This window comes from Thalassophryne amazonica, chromosome 2 (assembly GCF_902500255.1).
Source record: "Thalassophryne amazonica chromosome 2, fThaAma1.1, whole genome shotgun sequence".
Classification (NCBI taxonomy): Eukaryota; Metazoa; Chordata; class Actinopteri; order Batrachoidiformes; family Batrachoididae; genus Thalassophryne; species Thalassophryne amazonica.
Window position 1 is genome coordinate 7,932,953 of NC_047104.1, and position 19,804 is coordinate 7,952,756.

At 44.5% G+C, this 19,804-nt stretch overlaps 1 protein-coding gene across 1 annotated transcript in view; it reads left to right on the forward strand.

The window, feature by feature from the left end:
• The first annotated feature begins 571 nt into the window (after positions 1-571).
• Positions 572-19,804, forward strand: part of si:ch211-186j3.6 (neural-cadherin) — a 1,133,875-nt gene continuing 1,114,642 nt past the window's right edge. Inside the window, 1 exon segment of the mRNA XM_034183518.1 lies at positions 572-1,828. Coding sequence (XP_034039409.1) covers positions 787-1,828 — 1,042 coding nt within the window. The 5' untranslated portion in view covers positions 572-786.

The following is a 19,804-nucleotide window of genomic DNA, read 5'->3' on the forward strand; positions in this document are numbered from 1 at the left end:
TCTCTCTTTAATCCTCTGGGGGTGTTTAAAAGTGATCGACGATTATCTCATTTTAACCAATATCTTGATGTTTATTGAAAATGCTGATGGATCGGGACGTGCAAGACTGAACATTGATCACTGTGGGAAGTGTGGGGGTCGAGGTTGTTTCCCCGTGGAACCTCTACGGCACACAATTGCGCACTGGTGGCTCCAGAGCGTGTGCGCGCGCCTGCCTGCGTATGAGAGTAATTTCTCCTTGCTGGTATTTTTCTGAGAAGTTCTTCTGTCAGCTGAAAGAAACAGTTAACGCTGCGTCTTTCTATTGCAAATGCAACTCGTTGCACGCTTTGGGAATGCGTGCGTAAAACTGGCGCTTTTGCTTGATTTGACGTATTGATTGATCCGTCTGATTGAGATGTGACCAGCTCCATTTCACAGGAAGCTGACTACACAGTCCACAAATTGAAGCCACTCAAATGGAAGACAGACTTTAAGTGCGATTGCGGCGTGAGACTAGTCGGAAGCAAGCGCGCGCTCGAGCCGCACGAATCAGCTTTTTTTTTTTTCCTGGACGCGCACACTCGGCGCGGCTGGTGAGACGGCAGACTGTTGGAGTGGACGAGCGGAGCAGGACGCGCAGCGCAAAGTTCTCCTGCGTAGAGATAAAGTATGTAATAGCGAAATAGCACCATGTCGGCTTAAGTCAACTTTTGGACATAAAAAAGGAAGTGGAGCGATCTCCCCGGGAAGGACAGTGCACATGGATGTCGCGTTAGTGCAGCGGAGCCTGTGAAAAATCCAATCATGCTTTGGATCGTGTTCTTTCCCCTTTTGGGCTCTTGCGCACTCGGGAACAGATCCGTGGAACAGGTCTCCTTCTTTCACGGGCATGTATTTGAGAACTCGCCTCCTGGCTCGCGGGTTAACGGACTGAGTGTCCCGTTGAAAAGGCTCAACTGGCAAATTCTGTGTGTCACCGAACCCAGATCGGCGGCGGCGCACTTTAAACTCCTCGGGGACGGGAGCGAAAATTTCCGTGTCTTTGCGCATTACAAACGAGGACATATTTTGTTGAAGACCTCCGGGGTTTTGGATCGGGAGGAGCGGGCTGAGTACGCACTGGGTCTTGGCGTGTGCTGCGGGCAGTGCGCGGCTCTCTCCCGTGAAGAAGACGCTCCGGTGGCCGCTGAAGTGGCGTACATCAAAGTGGACGTCTTGGACACGAACGACCACCAGCCCACATTCCCCGGTTCCGATGTGACACTAACTGTGGAGGATGCCACGGCGCTGCGCACAGCAGTGTACACGGTCACGGCGCGGGACGACGACAGCGGCAAAAACGCGGAGCTCATCTACTTCGCTTTGCCGAAAAACGGGAGTTTTTACGCTGTGCCCAAAACGGGTGAGATCCTCCTGGTGGACTCCATACTCGGCCTGGATGGACCGATCAGGTTCCACGTCTTCGCCCGGGACCGCGGGTGGCCTCCACGCACCAGTCAGAGCATATCCGTCCAGATCAATCCGCGACAGTGGCCCGTGGCGCCCTCAGTGAATCCACATCCAGAAAAGGGGAAACTTAAAGTACCAACCAGAAGGTCCAGGTCCGTGATGGACTCAGACAGTCCCGTTTTAATCAACGTATCCGAGGACGCAGGCATCGGGTCGGTGGTTATGAACCTGAACCCGGTGAGGTTTCAGTCAGCAACATTTGAGCTGGTGGAGCCCGACACGGAGAGCTCGCCGGTGAGCTTGAGCCGTGACAGCGGGGATATGATCATATCACGGAAGCTGGATCGAGAGACCGAGCCTCTGGTGGAGATCACCGCCAAAGTTCAGGATAAAAGAGGTGAGCGGGCGGCTGTGCGCGCGCGCGAGTGTGTACGTGTGTGTGTGTGTGTGTGTGTGTGTGTGTGTGTGTGTGTGTGTGTGTGTGTGTGTGTGTGTGTGTGTGTGTGTGTGAGAGAGAGAGAGAGAAAGGGAGATAAAAGGAGAGAGAGCTGCTCTGTGACGCACGCGCCTGGAATGTCTGTGATCGGACCTCCTTGTGGATCCACAGGAGCTCAGAGTTGTGGACACGCTGCGTAAATTACGCACGAAGAAGCAGAGTGGAAGAGCTAATTTTCATCAAAGATTTGGTGACAAATATTTGTGTTAAGGTGTGATGGTCAAGAGGCTCTTAGGTTCGATTCCCTGTCAGACAGGAACATCACTAAGATCCCTGAAGCAAGGTCCTTAATGCCCGAGTTGTTCGTGCTGTGCAGTTGGGCTGCTTTGCGCAGTAGCAGGCTGACATCTTTGTGTGTGTGTGTGTGTGTGTGTGTGTTGTGTGTGTGTGTGTGTGTGTGTGTGTGTGTGTGTGTGTGTGTGTGTGTGTGTGTGTGTGTGTGTGTGTAAAGTGCTTTGAGCGTCTACAGCATATGGAAACGGCTGCAGTTCATTTATAAGGACGTGATGAACTTTATATAATAAAGTGCAAGGCCAAAATCCTCGTAAATCACTGGGCTCAATACTTGCTGTAAAGTAAGGAATCTTCTTTGTGCCATCGTGGGACAGTTTAGAATCTGGTAGAAAATAGATGATGGCTGTGATTTTTTTTTTTTTTTTGCGATTGAGGCTCTTCCCCGAACGTTACCCTGAGGTTACTTTTTAAAACGTTTGTGTAAGAGAGAAAACTGACCCACCTTTCGTCAAAAAAGTGACAGCTGCCAATCAAAATCGGCCACGTCACTAAGCCCCGCCCCCTCTATGACGTCATAGCCAATCAGAATCGATGACGTCACTATGTCCCGCCCCTAAGCCCCTCCCCTAGTCCCGCCTCCAAGCCCCGCCCCCTATGACGTCACAGCCAATCATAATCGATGACATCATTATGCCCCGCCCCTAAGCCCCGCCCCTGATCCCGCCTCCGAGCCCCCGCCCCTTATGACGTCACATCCAATCAGAGTCGATGACGTCAGTATGTCCCGCCCCTAAGCCCCGCCCCCAGCTCCTCCCCTAGTTCCGCCCCTGGCTCCTCCCCTAGCCCCACCCCCAAGCTCCTCCCCTAACCCCGGCCAAGCACCGCCTCCAAGCCATACCTCCCCTCCCACCCAGGGTCTAATATTTTAATGTCATTTTATTTCATGAATTAAAGAACGATTAAAAATACCTAGATCTTTTTAATGTATTAAAGAATTAACTAATTCTGAAATAATTAAACATAAATCACTGTCTATTATTTAATGACCCTTTAATATCTTTAATTCTTAAATTATTACGTTTCCTTTTCTGTTTTTTAATTCGTAAATTAAAGAAGGGGAACAAATACCCGTCTCTCTCGGCTGTAAGTCTTTGCAGCAAGACGGTCAAATACCCACGCATAGAGCCGCTCGCGGAAACATGACCCCACGGCTGTAAAACCTGTTGCAGACGCTGTGTCTGTGTGAGTGCGTGTGTGTGCGTGTGTGTGTGTGTGTGTGTGTGTGTGTGTGTGTGGCGGGACACCCGCTGAGCGGAGATGCTGCCCCGAGGTGATGAACCCGAAGAACAATAAACAATGCTCCTTATCACTCACGCCAGATGATGTTTTCTTTTAAGATATTAGCCGATCGATCATGGGGCGCAGGACACCCGCTGAGCGGAGATGCTGCCCCGAGCCCGAACAATAAACAATGCTCCTTATCACTTACGTCCCTGGGAACGAGTCAGCGAGCATTTCCACTACGACCGGTGAAGAGTGAAGATGCCTGGACCCCCAGCTATGGGTATAAAATAGAATAAATTTGCGGAAAAAATCCTGGAAAACCATGTTGTTTAATTAAGTTTTCTTGTCTTCGAGCAGAGTGCGAAAACCGCATCAGCTTTCAGGGTAAGTGATTTAAGTAATCTGTTTTGATAGAAATGAGTGTTTTAAATGATGCATGCCGTCTGAAACTGTTTTTTTTTTTTTTTTTAGACAAAACCACGCAGACGGTCCAGAGCGCGTTCGGACCCGTCCTCGGTAATATATTTGAAATAGTACAGAATATCCGCTTGCGAGGGTAATGCTTTGTATTCATTTATTTATGTTAATTCTAGAAATCAAGTCAGAGCCCCCTGAAGAAGTTCGAAGGCTGGAAGCCCCGACTTCACCACGCAGATGTAAGTACAGCGATCGAGATTAAATCACGATTAAAACTCTGGAATAACCCGATTTTTCTGTCACAGCCCATGGAGAAGCGGGTCAGTGGGAGAGACCCGTAAAACGATCCGCGGATGTACACGGTAAGGAGTCGGAGTTTATGTATTTATTTATTTTAAATATTTAATAACTAACGATTTTCTCTTTTTTCAGCACGCGGTGGAGGGAGACCGTCTATTTTCCACAGAGACGCAAGGCTCGAAGATATTCTGAGCTGGGATTAACCTCATCACGCAACTTTCTTGAAAATGTGTAGTCTGTTTTTATTTTTTTATTTTTTCTCTTATTCCGATGGAACGGGAGAATTCATTTTGAAGAGGTATATTAACTGAATTTCTTGAGGTAGATTCTTCCTGCTACAGATTTTAAAAGATGGAAGGAGAGAATTCACATCGGGAAAATAACTTCGGACGTGTATTGGATTTAAACGCTTCAATAATCGACTCAGCAGGGAGCGCTCCTGGAACAGATGGTCCATTACCCGAGGCGTTAAATTCGCCGCCTCAAAATAACATCGAGTCCGGAGAGAGACTTTTAAGCCGTGTTCGTTTAACACCGTTAAATGAGGCTCTTAACAATTTAGCGGCTGAACGAGAATCGGAAGAAATTAACCCCTACATCATTTCTGCGATTAACGCTATAAATTCGACGGTCCAGTCTGATACTGAAGAGCCCCCTGACCCCCCGCACACCTCACCTCCAGACGAGTCCGGTCCCGCGGCGTTGAACCAGGTACGTCTGACTCCGTTAAATAACGCCGTAAACCTCCTCGCGTGTGAAGTTAATCCTCACGTCCAATCCGCGGTGGATGAATTAAATCAAACGCCTAACGACGCTCGCGCTTTTTCACCTTTAAGAAGTCCCTCCCCGCGCAATGCGCGCGGAGAAGAGATTTTAAACAGAGCTCGTTTAACCCCGATAAACGCGGCGATCTCTGTTTTGATGGAAGACGGGGATGATGCACGACCGGGGTCCAGCCGACACTCTCCCATGACGGGCGGTGGGGCTGCTAACGTCATCAGGAGACCTGCTTTTAACAATATCGAAATCAGGCTGCCTCTCAATTTCCAGCGCGCCGACGAAATTCCCGACTACGCGGAATTTTACCGTAACGTCGTTGGGGCTCTTCATAACTCGGTCGAAAAGGCTTTAACACACGCCAGGGCCGGGGACTTTATCCAAATGGAGATTCGTGGGGACTCAGTCTACAACGAGGCCGCTTTGATCAGCTCATATAACGACGCTGGCGATGTGACGGGCTTCCAAAATCTGTTAGAACGATTGATACAATCAAATTCCAACGTTTTAGCCGACGAGTCTCTGGAATTAGTGGTTCAAGTCATCCGCAACCAGAACGGCGCGGGGAAGCGCAGAATAGATGACCTCCTCCATCACGAGGTTCTGAGGAAAAAATCCAAATGCCTTAATATCGTGTATAATCCTGACAACAGTTTATGTTTCGCGATAAACCTCGTTCAGTTATTGAATCCTCATCTGAGTACGCACGAGGCGGAGCAGCGCGGACTGGCGTTACAAAATAGCGTCGGATTAACGGAAGCTACGCCGGTATCTTTAGAGCAGGTGGGAAAATTTGAAAACGCTCTGGGTTGTAAAATTGTGGTGTTTTTCAGAGCCGAAGGGGAGAGAAAGCTGACAAAATTCCAGACAGGAATACCGGCGCAGCAGAAAACTCTTTTCGTTTTTCTGTTTAATAATCATTTTTACGGAATCATCGATTTAAAGAGATTTTTGGGAGTGAAATATGTATGTAAGTTTTGCTTTGAGGGGTACAATAACCACGCCTCCCATAATTGTCCGTCATATTGTAAAATTTGTGAATCCACGCAGTGTTATGAGAAAAATAACCCTGTATTCTGCAGCGAATGTAACAAGGAGTGTCGCTCTCCCACCTGTTACAGCCTGCATAAACAGCCGAAGTATCGTCCTTTCCGCCGGTAAGTTCGTTAATGTGTGTGATAACAGAAAAAATGCTCTCGATGTAAACGTGAGTATTACATAGCGTTTTCTAAAAACAGCGCTCCGCACGTGTGTAAGCAGAAGAGGTGTCATATATGCGGCGAGGCTCTCCAGGAGCCGGGCGAGGGTCACCTCTGCTATATGACCCCGCTCAAAGCTGAAGAGACGCATTCAGAGAAATATGTTTTTTATGATTTGAAACGTATGTCGATAATAACGGGGAACAACGTACCGTTTTACGTCAGCGCTGTAACAAAGACGGGTGATTTTGGAGCGCATGGGGGACAGACTGCGTAGCCCGCTTCTTTAAACATTTTAGAACGAGAAAATTCAAAGAATACGTGTTCATCGCTCACAACTCAAAAGGTTTTGACGGCTATTTGCTTCTAAAGTATTTAGTCCAGCAGGGCGTAACCCCCGCTGTGATTATGACCGGGAGTAAACTATTACTCATGACAGACGCCGCCTTTAAACAGAAATATATAGATTCGTTATCTTTCCTTACAATGCGCTTATCTCAGATGCCTAAAGCCCTGGGGATCCGGCTGAAAGACGAAATCATCCGCAAAGGTTACTTTCCGCACCTGTTCAGTTCAGAAAAAAATCTGAACTATGTCGGTCCGTACCCGGACTCAGCGGCTTACGGGGTCGCAAATATGTCAGAGGGAGAAAGAGAGGAATTTAACGCGTGGTACGTGCGGAAAAAAAACGCAATTTTCGATTTTAAAGCCGAGGCCGTTATGTATTGTGATAACGACACAAAAATCTTGGCTGCAGCCTGCTCCAAATTTATGTCTGAATTCATCGCTGAAACACTCGTGGATCCTTTTACCTGCGTTACAATCGCCTCGGCGTGTATGAAAGTCTTCCAAACTAACTTTCTTGCTCCAAAAACGCTGGCGATCCCCTCCGCCGACAATTATAGAACGAGGCATAAAAAATATTCGGACGTGGCCGTGCAATGGTTAGAATGGGTTGCTGAGACGCAAAACATTATCATCGATCATGCTCTAAACAGGGGCGAGAAAAAAATAGGAGGTTATTATGTTGATGGGTATGCTCAGATTGACGGCCGGATAAAAGTGTGGGAGTTTCTCGGATGTTTTTACCACGGGTGTGCAAGGTGTTTTACACAGCATGAAATAAACCCTCTCACAAACACCTCATTTGGAGAGCTCCACGCAGCGTGTCAGAAAAAAATAGCCTTTCTGCGGGCTATGCCGGGCGTCACCCTCAACGTAATTTGGGAGCATCAATGGCTTGAAATGAGGCTGAGGGATGAGAGCGTTCGGTGTTTCCTCGCCCGCAGGGGGTTACCGCCGCCCCTCGAACCTCGCGACGCTTTATACGGCGGTCGGACTTGCGCGGCCCGTCTGAGGTACACGGCTGAGCAAGATGAGACGGTCTATTACGTCGACGTGACCTCGCTGTATCCTTACGTTAACGTAAATTTCACATATCCCACGGGGCATCCGGAAATTATCGAGAGAAATTTCAGAGACCCCAGGACTTATTTCGGGCTCATCAAAGCCATCGTGTACCCGCCCCAGGGGCTAAAATTCCCCGTCCTCCCACACAGAACTCCTCACGGTAAACTGGTGTTTACTCTGTGTCGCACCTGCGCTGATGAAAATAATCAAGCTGCAGCGTGCACACACAGTCAGCAGCAGAGAGCTCTGTCTGGGACTTGGACGACCCCGGAATTCCACAAAGCTCTGGATACAGGCTATGCTGTAGCTAAGATTTTTGAAGTCTGGCATTTTGAGGAAAAAAGTGATAAAATCTTTGAGGGGTACATAAACACCTTCTTAAAACACAAGCAGGAAGCCTCTGGTTTCCCTCCCGAATTTGATAAAGACTCCGAGAGCAGAGAAAAATACATCACGGACTACTGGCTGAATCAGAAGATTCGTTTAGACCCAGAAAAAATCAGTCACAATCCGGCAAAACGTCAGATGGCTAAGATCTGCCTCAACTCCTTCTGGGGGAAATTCGCCCAGAGGGCAAATCTGACGCAGACCGCGCTCGTTAAAAATGCTGATGATCTGTTCAGGTATCTGTTTTCTGAAGAGTACGAGGTCACATATCTAACATTCCTCAGCAGTCAGGCGGCTATGGTTCAATGGAGGTACGGCCCGCGGCACGTCAGCCGACCGGGTAAAACCGTCAATATTTCATCGCGGCGTTTACAACGGCGTACGCGCGTTTGACCTTGTACGGTTTTATGGAGGCTGTGGCAAATCCTGACAGGATTCTGTATTATGATACCGATAGCCTGATTTACGTTTGTAGGCGGGGTGAAACCCCGCTGCCTACCGGTAATTATCTGGGGCAGCTCACCGACGAGTTGAACGGCGACGTCATCACAGAGTTTGCAGCGGCGGGACCTAAAAGTTACGCATATAAAACCGCACGAGGTAAAACGGTCATGCGTGTGAAGGGGATCACTCAAACCCACGAAAGCTGTCAGAAAATAAACTTTGACAGCGTCAAAGATCTGGTCGAGGGTTATATAAAAGATCCCGCCCTCGCTGCATCTATCATAACGCCGCAGCAGGGAATTAAACGTCATAAAAGCAGTTTCAGTTTGACAAACGTGTCGTTTCAAAAATCCTTCAGGGTGGTGTATGACAAGCGGCGTCTTTTAAAGGACGGGGAAACCGAACCGTTCGGATTTTGAAACATGTCTCACTCTGGAAATACGGTGGAGATTGACCCCAGACTTCAGCTCCCATTCTCCTGTCTCATCATTGGACCGAGTGGTTCGGGAAAGACTGTGTTTGTGAAAACATTGCTGGAAAATTGTAGCCACGCTATGAGACATGTGCCTGACAACATTGTATGGCTGTATACGTCTGAACAACCTCTGTATTCTGAACTGAAGAATAAAATATTAAATTTGTAAGAGGACTCCCTGACTCATTTCTGGACGACAGCCTTTTCCCTGAAGGTCAGAGCCATCTGGTTATTTTGGACGATCTCATCTTTCAAGCAACGGATCATCCTGAAGTTGTAAGAATTTTCACCCAGTACAGACATCACCGGAATATGAGCACGGCATCTCCGATCAGCGGGTGTCCCGCGCACCATGATGATCAGGTAATATCTTAAAAGAAACACCATTTGGCGTGAGTGATAAGGAGCTTTGTTGATTGAAACATCCTTTGGCGTGAGTGATAAGGAGCATTGTTTATTGTTCTTCGGGTTCATCACCTCGGGGCAGCATCTCCGCTCAGCGGGTGTCCCGCCACACACACACACACACACACGCACACACACGCACACACACGCACACACACGCACACACACGCACACACACACACGCACACACAGACACACACACGCACACACACCCACACACGCACGCACACACACAGACACAGCGTCTGCAACAGGTTTTACAGCCGTGGGGTCATGTTTCCGCGAGCAGCTCTATGCGTGGGTATTTGACCGTCTTGCTGCAAAGACTTACAGCCGAGAGACGGCTATTTGTACCCCTTCTTTAATTTACGAATTAAAAAACAGAAAAGGAAACGTAATAATTTAAGAATTAAAAATATTAAAGGGGCATTAAATAATAGACACTGATTTATGTTTAATTATTTCAGAATTAGTTAATTCTTTAATACATTAAAAAGATCTAGGTATTTTTAATCATTCTTTAATTCATGAAATAAAATGACATTAAAATATTAGACCCTGGGTGGGAGGGGAGGTATGGCTTGGAGGCGGTGCTTGGCCGGGGTTAGGGGAGGAGCTTGGGGGTGGGGCTAGGGGAGGAGCCAGGGGCGGAACTAGGGGAGGAGCCGGGGCGGGGCTTAGGGGCGGGACATACTGACGTCATCGACTCTGATTGGATGTGACGTCATAAGGGGCGGGGGCTCGGAGGCGGGATCAGGGGCGGGGCTTAGGGGCGGGGCATAGTGACGTCATCGATTATGATTGGCTGTGATGTCATAAGGGGCGGGGCTTAGAGGCGGGACTAGGGGAGGGGCTTAGGGGCGGGACATAGTGACGTCATCGATTCTGATTGGCTATGACGTCATGGAGGGGGCGGGGCTTAGTGACGTAGTCGATTTTGATTGGCAGCTGTCACTTTTTTGACGAAAGGTGGGTCAGTTTTCTCTCTTGTGTACTTTGATGTTGAAGCCATGGCTCCCACCTTTGCTGACAGCTTTTCACTAATGCTGCATGCAAAGCAACTTGGAAATCTCATAATGGGAATTTCCAAAAAAATGCATTCACTGGATGAACTTGGAAAACGATATGGATGCAGGCAGCAGCATATTCAGTCAGTGTTGTCTTTACAAGGAAGACACGAAAAGGCTGTTTTGGGGATATGTTTATTGCACTACATGAGGCAACCTAAAAGTGTGTGTGTATATATACGTACATATAAAGTTTTATGTAAACGTTTGGGCACCCCTGATGATTTCCATGATTTTCCTTTATAAATCATTGGTTGTTTGGATCAGCAATTTCATTTAAATATATCATATAGCAGACAAACAGTGATATTTGAGGAGTGAAATGAAGTTTCTTGGATTTACAGAAAGTTTGCAATAATTCTTTAAACAAAATTCGACAGGTGCATACTGTAAATATGGGCACCCCAACAGAAAAAAATACATCAATATTTAGTAGATCCTCCTTTTGCAGAAATAACACCCTCTAAAGGCTTCCTATAGCTTCCAGCGAGAGTCTGGATTCTGGATGAAGGTATTTTAGACCATTCTTCTTTACAAAACATCTCAGGTTTGTTGGTTTCTGAGCATGGACAGCCGGCTTAAAATCACACCACATATTTTCAATAATATTCAGGTCTGGGGACTGAGATGGCCATTCCAGAATGTTGTATTTGTTCCTCTGCATGGATGCCTTAGTAGATTTTGAGCAGTGTCTCGGGTCATTGTCTTGAAGAAAGATCCAGCCCCAGCGGAACTTCAACTTTGTCACTGATTCATGAACATTGTTCTCAAGAATCTGATATTGACTGGAATCCATGTAACCCTCAACTTTAACAAGATTCCCAGTACCTGCACTGGCCACACAGCCCCACAGCATGATGAAACCACCTCCAAATTTTACTGTAGGTAGCAAGTGTTTTTCTTGGAATGCTGTGTTCTTTTTCAGCCATGCATACCGCCTTTTGTTATGTTTGTCCAAATAACTCAATTTTAGTTTCATCAGTCCACAGCACCTTATTCCAAAATGAAGCTGGTTTGTCCAGATGTGCTTTAGCATACCTCAAGCAACTCTGTTTGTGGCGTGTATGCAGAAAAGGCTTCCTCTGCATTACAGCATCATGCAGCATCTCTTTGTGCAAAGTGAGCTGTATAGTTGAACAATGCACAGAGACACTATCTGCAGCAAGATCATGTTGTAGGGCTTTGGAGCAGGTCTGTGAGTTGAATATGACTGTTCTCACTATCCTTCGCTTCAGCTTATCTGAGATTTTTCTTGGCCTGCCACTTTGGGCCTTAACTAGTACTGTGCCTGTTTTCTTCTATTTTCTCACTATGTTCCTCACAGTGGAAACTGACAGCTGAAATCTCTGAGATAGCTTTTTGTATCCTTCCACAGATTCATCAAAGTTTACTTTCTGTCTGGAAGAGCAGCGCTGCGCTGTGTCACACAACACGGAGCAGTGCACCCTTATATTGTGGTTTGTCAGCCCTCTACCTCAGGGGATTTTGTTTTAAGTTGTGTTGAGTGATTTTTTTTTTAACAAAAATGTTGATTGCGATAATAAAGTATTTTGTTGTCACATACAATGTTTGGTGAAATTCTATCCTTGGTCTTTTGAAGCTTAAATTATGAAGCTTAAATATGAAAAAGTATCGGTATTGATATCGATGTCAGCGATACTGGGCCTGTATTTACTTGGTATCGGATCAATACCAAAATTCCCGGTATCGCCCACCTCTACTTTGGACACCACTGTAAGAGTGTTACCTGTGGGGAACCACGGGTTCTAAACATTTAAAAAATTGGTAGCTGACACTTTTCTCATTGACAATAACTCACCCCATGTGGCTGAGTTATTGAGTCTTAAAGTAAATACATATGAAATTTGTCACTGGATCCTTGATGTACATGATGGACAGTGGTGGGCACAGTTCTGCTAATCCGTTAACCACTAATTACCGAAGCTAATGTTTTCATTATCGGATTAGCTTTTCAGATAATTTTGAAAACCTCATCATCGGATCAATTATCTTCTGATAAGTTTTGGTCCCATAATTTTTAGAGCGGTAGCATGTTCTTGCAGGTGAAGTGAATAAATCTTAGTTAAAAACCTTTGTTAAGTCTGATATCAAAGATTTTAGCGCTTACCTGTTAAATGTTTTGTAGCAGATAAACAGCTCTATTCTCTGTAAAGAGAGGAGAGCTGGTTTGAGAAGAAACTGCTCTATTCTCTGCAGTCAGAGAAGAACTAGTCACAAAACAATTGCTTTTAATACCATACTAACTCACTGGAAATAACACCCAAGTCATCCAGAGGCATAGAGTTTTAACTTATGGTTAAAATTTTAACCAAACTAATTTTGGGCATGTTATTTAAATTAACGTCACTTCTGAAGTTTTATAAAGTGAAAAAATCAGCTATATGTTTTAGTTTTAAAGTATTGCACTAATTTTGAAGGTTTTAGTGTGGACATGCTGTGTGCAGGTGTATTGTGGGTAATCTCAGTACAGTCACGACAGGAGAAATGCATTTGAAATGCTCTGTTTAGGCTCCACACGGACAACAGCATTAAACTCTGTGTATGTTGTGCCTTAAACTCTTGTGAATATAGTCTCTGGGTTTATAAACATTGTTATTATGTTTGTTTTATGTAAAAATGCCAGAAGAAGCTCAGGTTTCTTCCTGTTTGCTCTTTAACGTCATGGTTATTGTCCTACAACACTGTTTGTCGTCTTTGTTCCAGAGTAATATATTTAAGATGTCAGAAATTCGGTTTGCATTTATTAAATTCCTCGCAGATTGAACATAGCACATGAATTATTTGGAATATTTGTTTTGGCAAGTTTTCACGGTCTCTACTGCCATCTACTGGCCAGTAGTTTTCATGGCAGTATTCACCTTAAGTATTGGGATATCCCATTAGCCTTTGCGCACCTGATAGTTGTTGTAGCCTCTTGCAGCAGCTAAAGAAATAAAAATGTACATTTTGGTTGTATAATGTTCATTTACAATTGTCATCGTGGATTCTGTTGTTTAAACCATGGCAACTCTCTGGCGTGTGAAAAAAATTAAACAAAAAAATCTGGTATGCAAAGGATTATGTGTAAGGGTCTGAGTACATGGGCGCCAGTAGATGGCAGTGTTCTATGCATTTTGACCCCAGTTATATTAGACGGTTGTCTGATGACAACTTGACTTTTGGCTTTTGCAAATGGCTTTTTTTCCCATATGAATAAAATGGCATATTTTATAAAAGCACTTACATGTAAATACACACGTCATGTCACATTAACGTGTTGGTTTTTACATAGAATGAATGAGTCAACCAATCAGTGTTAGCGGAGGCTCATTTACCCATAATCCCTTTGGCATCTGTCTTTTACAAAACTTCAGAATTACTGCATTATTTAAAATTAAAAGATATGTGTTGTATTTTAAAATGACAAATGACAAAACTGAGATTAAGAGACATTTTATCCGGATTTTTTTTTTTATCAAAACCATAAGTCAAAATCAGCTTATTAGTAGTTGTTGCAGTGTACCGGAGACAATACCAAAAGTTATCGGTTAGCTGTAGCTTCCGATAAATTTTTGGGTGGTTTATCAGTTTAGCTTTATAAAAGATAATTTTTCAGTTAGCTGATTAGCTGTTATCGAAGCTAACTTTTTGGTTTGCTGTGCCCACCACTGATGATGGATCCTTTATCTCTGAACATAAATAGAAATAAACTAAATCTGCAGTTTTTATCCAAAGCATTTCCGTTCAGATATTAATGACACAAATGTAACTCCATAGACTCTGAGCTGAGCTCTTCAGCCGGCTGCACTGCATGTGCGCCTTAGTCCCACAAAACAGAGGATATTGTTATTATTATTATTATTTCAGTTACCTGATGGACAACTTAAGTTTACTCACCTGCTGGTGCTCATAGCAGTGAACCTGTTCTCACGCCAGAGATCCATCGTGTAAAACTCCGGTGTGGAACATTGGACAATTCCTGTTTCTTGCCTGCAACAAGAGTCCCAGTTAGTTAACCCACACAAAGGTGACTCACGATTGACATTTTTAACCCTCTGGGGTCTGAGGGCATTATTTGGACAGTTCACTCGCCTGGCATAAATGTTTTATTATTTCTGTTATCAGCTCTCCCTGCATCCCACAATCAGGTTTTATGTCTTTTTTTTTCAGAACAACCTGTGCTTTCAGAATATATATGTTTTTGTTGTGTTTTATAAGTGTGATAAAGGTTTACAATCAGAAATAGGCAAGGAAAAAATAAAGCGAAAAATAATTTTCCACACACATTTATTCAAAACACACAGCAAACTATAATAAACAACTGTTTTGACACTTTATAAAGGTAATTTGAGGTTTTGTGTGAAAGACTGTACAACAAAAAGGTTCAAACAATAAACACAAATGCACATTTTGAACAATATATACAAAATGGTCTATGCATTTTCTTGTCCATTGATATGGTAAACAGTGACTTATGCAGAGAAAGCAACAGAGTTATCCAGTAACATTCACATGCAAACTAGTGGAGCAATCCTGATAGTTGCACACTCCTTGTTTGAGCATGTGAGATTGTCATCAGAGGCTCTCTGTCTGCTTTCACTGATCGCTGTGCGTAATGGGGCAGGGCACACTGAGTATGTACTAATAGTATGTAGTCATTGGAGCACCCAGGGGGCTATTCAAATGGGCCAACTAGTAACACATCACTCCTGAAAATGATCTTTGGCTTTTCACGTGAGGTAAATCTGCCCTACGACTGGATTTTGGAAAACCATGTGACGGTGAACCAATTCCGATTGGACACTCACATTGCGCACATCATCACACAGCTTCTATGAGGAGTACAAAGATGGCCGATGGCTGGCTCGAAAGTCCGCGGAGTTAACTTTTCAGCCAAAAAAAAAAGTAAGTTTCTATCTCATATCATTCAAAAGTTATTTATAATTTAGTAAAGCTTGGTCTTAGCCATCGTATACAACAGCGTCGGCCCCAGAGGGTTAAATGGCTTTGAGAGGGTTAATGAAGAATTGCTGACCTGCAGCTTGAAGCGAAGCAGAAAAGCGAACAGTGGGTCAAAGCTCTGCTTCATTGCTTCAAGCCTCAAGCAGACCCACTGTATTCTGCAGTCAATGTAGAGAAATGATCATTTCCCCCTAAACACCCTGAAAAACAATGGCCGGTCCGGTGTCCAGAACTGAAGGATTGCTAAGGGAATTGTTAAGCAGAAAGTCTATTCGCTGGAGAATTTCGCTGATCCTGGCTCGGGCGGACGGCCAGGGACGGGGCTGCCCCCGCCGCCTGTCTTAGCGTCCGTACCAGACTTTCTACGCCGGCCGCTTGGCGTGTTGCCTCGGCGTCTGCGTCGCAGAGGACGCGGGAAGAGAGGAGGAGTCCGTGTTCGGCTCAGAGTGTGCCTGGCTGTTTCCTGCAAACATGCTCCACGACAATTCATAGCCGGATTCTTCACACCATATGACGGCTACGACGTGCGGCGTTCCCTGACTTTTCGCTATCGGTGGCTCCGGCCGGTTGTCCGGGGTGCCGGGTCTCCACTTCCGCGTCGCCGTCCTGTGAGGAGCTGCAGTCGTGGCTGCGTGCAGGAGAACCTGCGCCCACTCAGTCGTGTCTCGCAGCAGACTGACGTGCGCTCAGTCCGTGTGGCGCTCGTCAACACAAGGTCACTCACAAGTAAGACATTCATTTTGAATGACTTTTTCTCCAGTCGTGATCTGGACTTTCTCCTGTTAACGGAGACCTGGTTGAAACCAGGTGAAAATAGCGCCTTTTCTGAGCTCCTCCCCCCCGGCTGCTCGTTTTTCAGCTCCCCGCGAGCATCAGGTCGAGGCGGGGGTGTGGCCACGGTTTTTAAAGAAAGTTTTAAATGCCGATTTTTATCTTCTAATGTCTACTCCACTTTTGAACTTCAGTTGTTTGTGATGGAGTTCGACTGTCCTGTGCTCTGTGCTGTTGTTTATCGTCCACCAAAATTTAATAAGGATTTTATTCAGGAGTTTTCTGAGTTTCTGGCAGATTTTATCCCAAAATATGACAAATTTTTGGTCTGTGGTGATTTTAATATTCATATCTGTTGTCCTTCTAATCAGCTGGCTGATGATTTTAAAAGCCTCCTGAACTCTTTTGGTCTAACACAAGTTGTGGATGGACCAACACATAATCTTGGACACACCTTGGACCTGGTTATTTCTTTTGGGCTCTCAGTTTCACTTAAGGACATATCAGACGCTGCTATTTCAGATCACTTTCCTGTTATTTTTGAATTTATTGCTCCTCCATCTGCTAGTAAGCCACTTGTTCCTGTCTCTCGCCGCCGTTTGGTCACCTCCTCGACAGCGGGGGACTTTGCTGCTGCCTTCATGGACTCTCAGTTTTATGCCATGGATGGACTGGTTTCTCCATTACTCCCAGATAACATCCTCTCTTCTTTCCACTCTACATGCACAGTAATTTTGGACTCTGTTGCACCGATGCGCTGCAAATCCAGGAAATCAAAATCCAACCCCTGGTTAAATGCCACGACCCGTGCCCTCAGGCAACGCTGCAGACGGGCGGAGAGAAAATGGAAAAAGGACAAACTACAGGTGTCTCTGGGTTTTCTTTGGGACAGTCTGACTATCAGAAGGCTGTGAAGGAGGCAAAAGCACAATATCTGTCTCATATTATTTCGAGCAGTTGTCATCGTCCCAGTGTGTTATTTCAGACTATAAACTCAGTTGTAAATCCACACACCTCTGTTTTGTTGGACGCTACAACCACAACCTGTGAGGAGTTTCTTCAGTTTTTTATTGATAAGGTTTCATCAGTCAGACAGAACGCTGATCAGAACTGTAATGTTGAGTTGTCTGCTCCTTGTGCACATTCTGCTGTGCTCGAACAGTTTGAGCCCATTTCTTTTGCATCTCTCGCTGATGTTGTCAAACACATAAAATCTACAAGTTGTCCTTTTGATGTTGTTCCAGCTAAGGTGCTGAAGGAGGTTTTTAATACTGTTGGGGCGGGTCTCCTAACTTTTATCAATGCTTGCCTTAGATCAGGGTCTGTTCCAGCTGCTTTTAAACATGCTGTGGTTCGACCTCTTCTTAAAAAACCTCACCTGGACTCATCAGTTTTATCCAATTTTAGACCTGTCTCTCATCTGCCATTTCTATCTAAGGTTTTAGAAAAGGTTGTCTTTTTACAGTTACAATCATTTTTAGAAGACAATCTCATCCTTGAAAAATTCCAGTCTGGGTTTAGATCGCGACACAGCACTGAGTCAGCACTTTTAAAAGTTCATAATGATATTACTCTGTCGGTGGATGCAGGGAATCCTGCTGTGCTGGTTCTGTTGGACCTCACAGCAGCCTTTGATACTGTGGATCACACAGTACTTGTTTCCCGGTTGGAACATTTTATTGGCATTCATGGTATTGCACTTGAGTGGTTTAGATCATATTTGGCTGAAAGGAGCTTTTCTGTCATGATTGGGGACCTTTCCTCATCAACTGCTCCTCTGTGCTGTGGAGTGCCGCAGGGATCTGTCCTTGGGCCGATTCTATTTTCTTTGTACATTCTGCCATTGGGGTCAATTATAACCCAGCACAATTTGTCCTTTCATTGTTATGCAGATGATCTGCAAATCTATCTGCCTGTGAGGACTAATGGGAGTGATGCTTTGTCATCATTATTTAATTGTATTCGTGATGTAAAGCAGTGGCTGTCCCGAAACTTCCTTTACCTGAATGATGGTAAACTGAGATCATGGTGTTTGAGCGCACTGGCATACCAAATGTGGTAACACCAAATTTTGGTGCTTTGGCTAACTATGTAAAACCAGCTGTCAAGAATTTGGGAGTGATATTTGACAGCTGTTTGAGGTTCGATCAACAGATAAATTCTGTTGTCAAAGCTAGTTTTTTCCAACTTCGCCTCTTGGCTAAAATAAAGCACTTTCTCAGTAGACGTGATCTTAAGACGGCCATTCATGCTTTCATCAGCTCCAGACTTGATTATTGTAATGCACTTTATGCGGGCATTAATCAGTCGTCTCTTGTGCGTCTCCAGTTGGTGCAGAATGCTGCTGCTCGTCTTTTGACAAACACTTCTAGACGTGAGCATATTGCGCCCATCCTATACTCACTCCACTGGCTTCCAGTTCGTTTTAGAATTGATTTTAAAATTTAATGTTTGTTTTTAAAGCTATTTATGGCCTTGCACCTCCCTACTTGTCTGAAATTTTAACTTTGCGCACCTACAGTAGGACGTTAAGGGCGTCTGGCCAGCTTTACTTAGATGTTCCAAGGTCAAGATATAAACGCTGGGGTGATCATGCTTTCGCGGTAGCTGGCCCCAGACTGTGGAATGAGCTACCTCTTGAGTTACGTACTATTCCTGACCTAGCACTTTTTAAATCTAAGTTAAAGACTTATTTATTTAAACTGGCTTTTAACACTTAGTGGGGAGGTGACATGTTCTGTTATTTTTATGTTCTTTTTTTATGTGTTGTTTAAAATTTTATTTTATATGTGTTTTATTTTGTAAATTTGTGTTTTTAATGTTAAGCACTTTGGACACCAGTCGGTGCTGTAAAGCGCTTTATAAATAAATGTTGATTGATTGATTGATTGAAACCAACTGAACTACAAAAGCACAATAAATTAATAATACTGACAACATTGTTAAACTAACATGAACCACAATAACAACATTTAAACCCCTAACTCCCATGGTGCATGGCAGCACAATGTCCATTGTTCACTGTTGTTAGGTAATATCACTAATTTCTCCAAAAAATATTTGTCCTATAAACTTTCCATTTTTGCAGCGTTCATCCTTGACCCAAAATACATAAGCATACCAACTGCCAAATGTCAGCTCTCCCCAGTTTGGCCATGATCAAATTTATATGCACGCAGGCATGCACACAGAGCTTTTTGTCTTTTCAGCATTCTGCTGCAAGTAGGTGCTTCTATTTTTACACATGCACAAACAGAAGTGGTGGAAGACATCAATCACACTATCCTTTTCACTTATGGTAATGGCAACATGACACTTGACTAAACTGACTAAACCAACTGAACTACAAAATCACAATAAATTAAAATATATAAGCATACCAAATGGCAAATCTCAGCTCTCCCCAGTTTGTCCATGATCAAAGCCATACACATGCACATGCACACCCACAGAGGCCACTTGGCTTTTATAATCTAGATATGTTTTTGTCTTACAGAGATATTTTACATAATATTTGTCTTATCTATACCTGACAGTTGTGTTACTGTATTTTATTTTGTACTATGTGGGACAGCTTAAATGTTGTATTGCCACTGATGTTACAATGTTATTTATGTTCTTCTACTGTGCCTTTTAATTTTTTTTTTTTTTTTTTTTTTGCCATTTTCCCCCTGTAGCATTGAAACACAAAGGTTCTGGTGCTGCCTCTCCTGCTGTATGGTTGTGAGACTTCAACATTAACCAG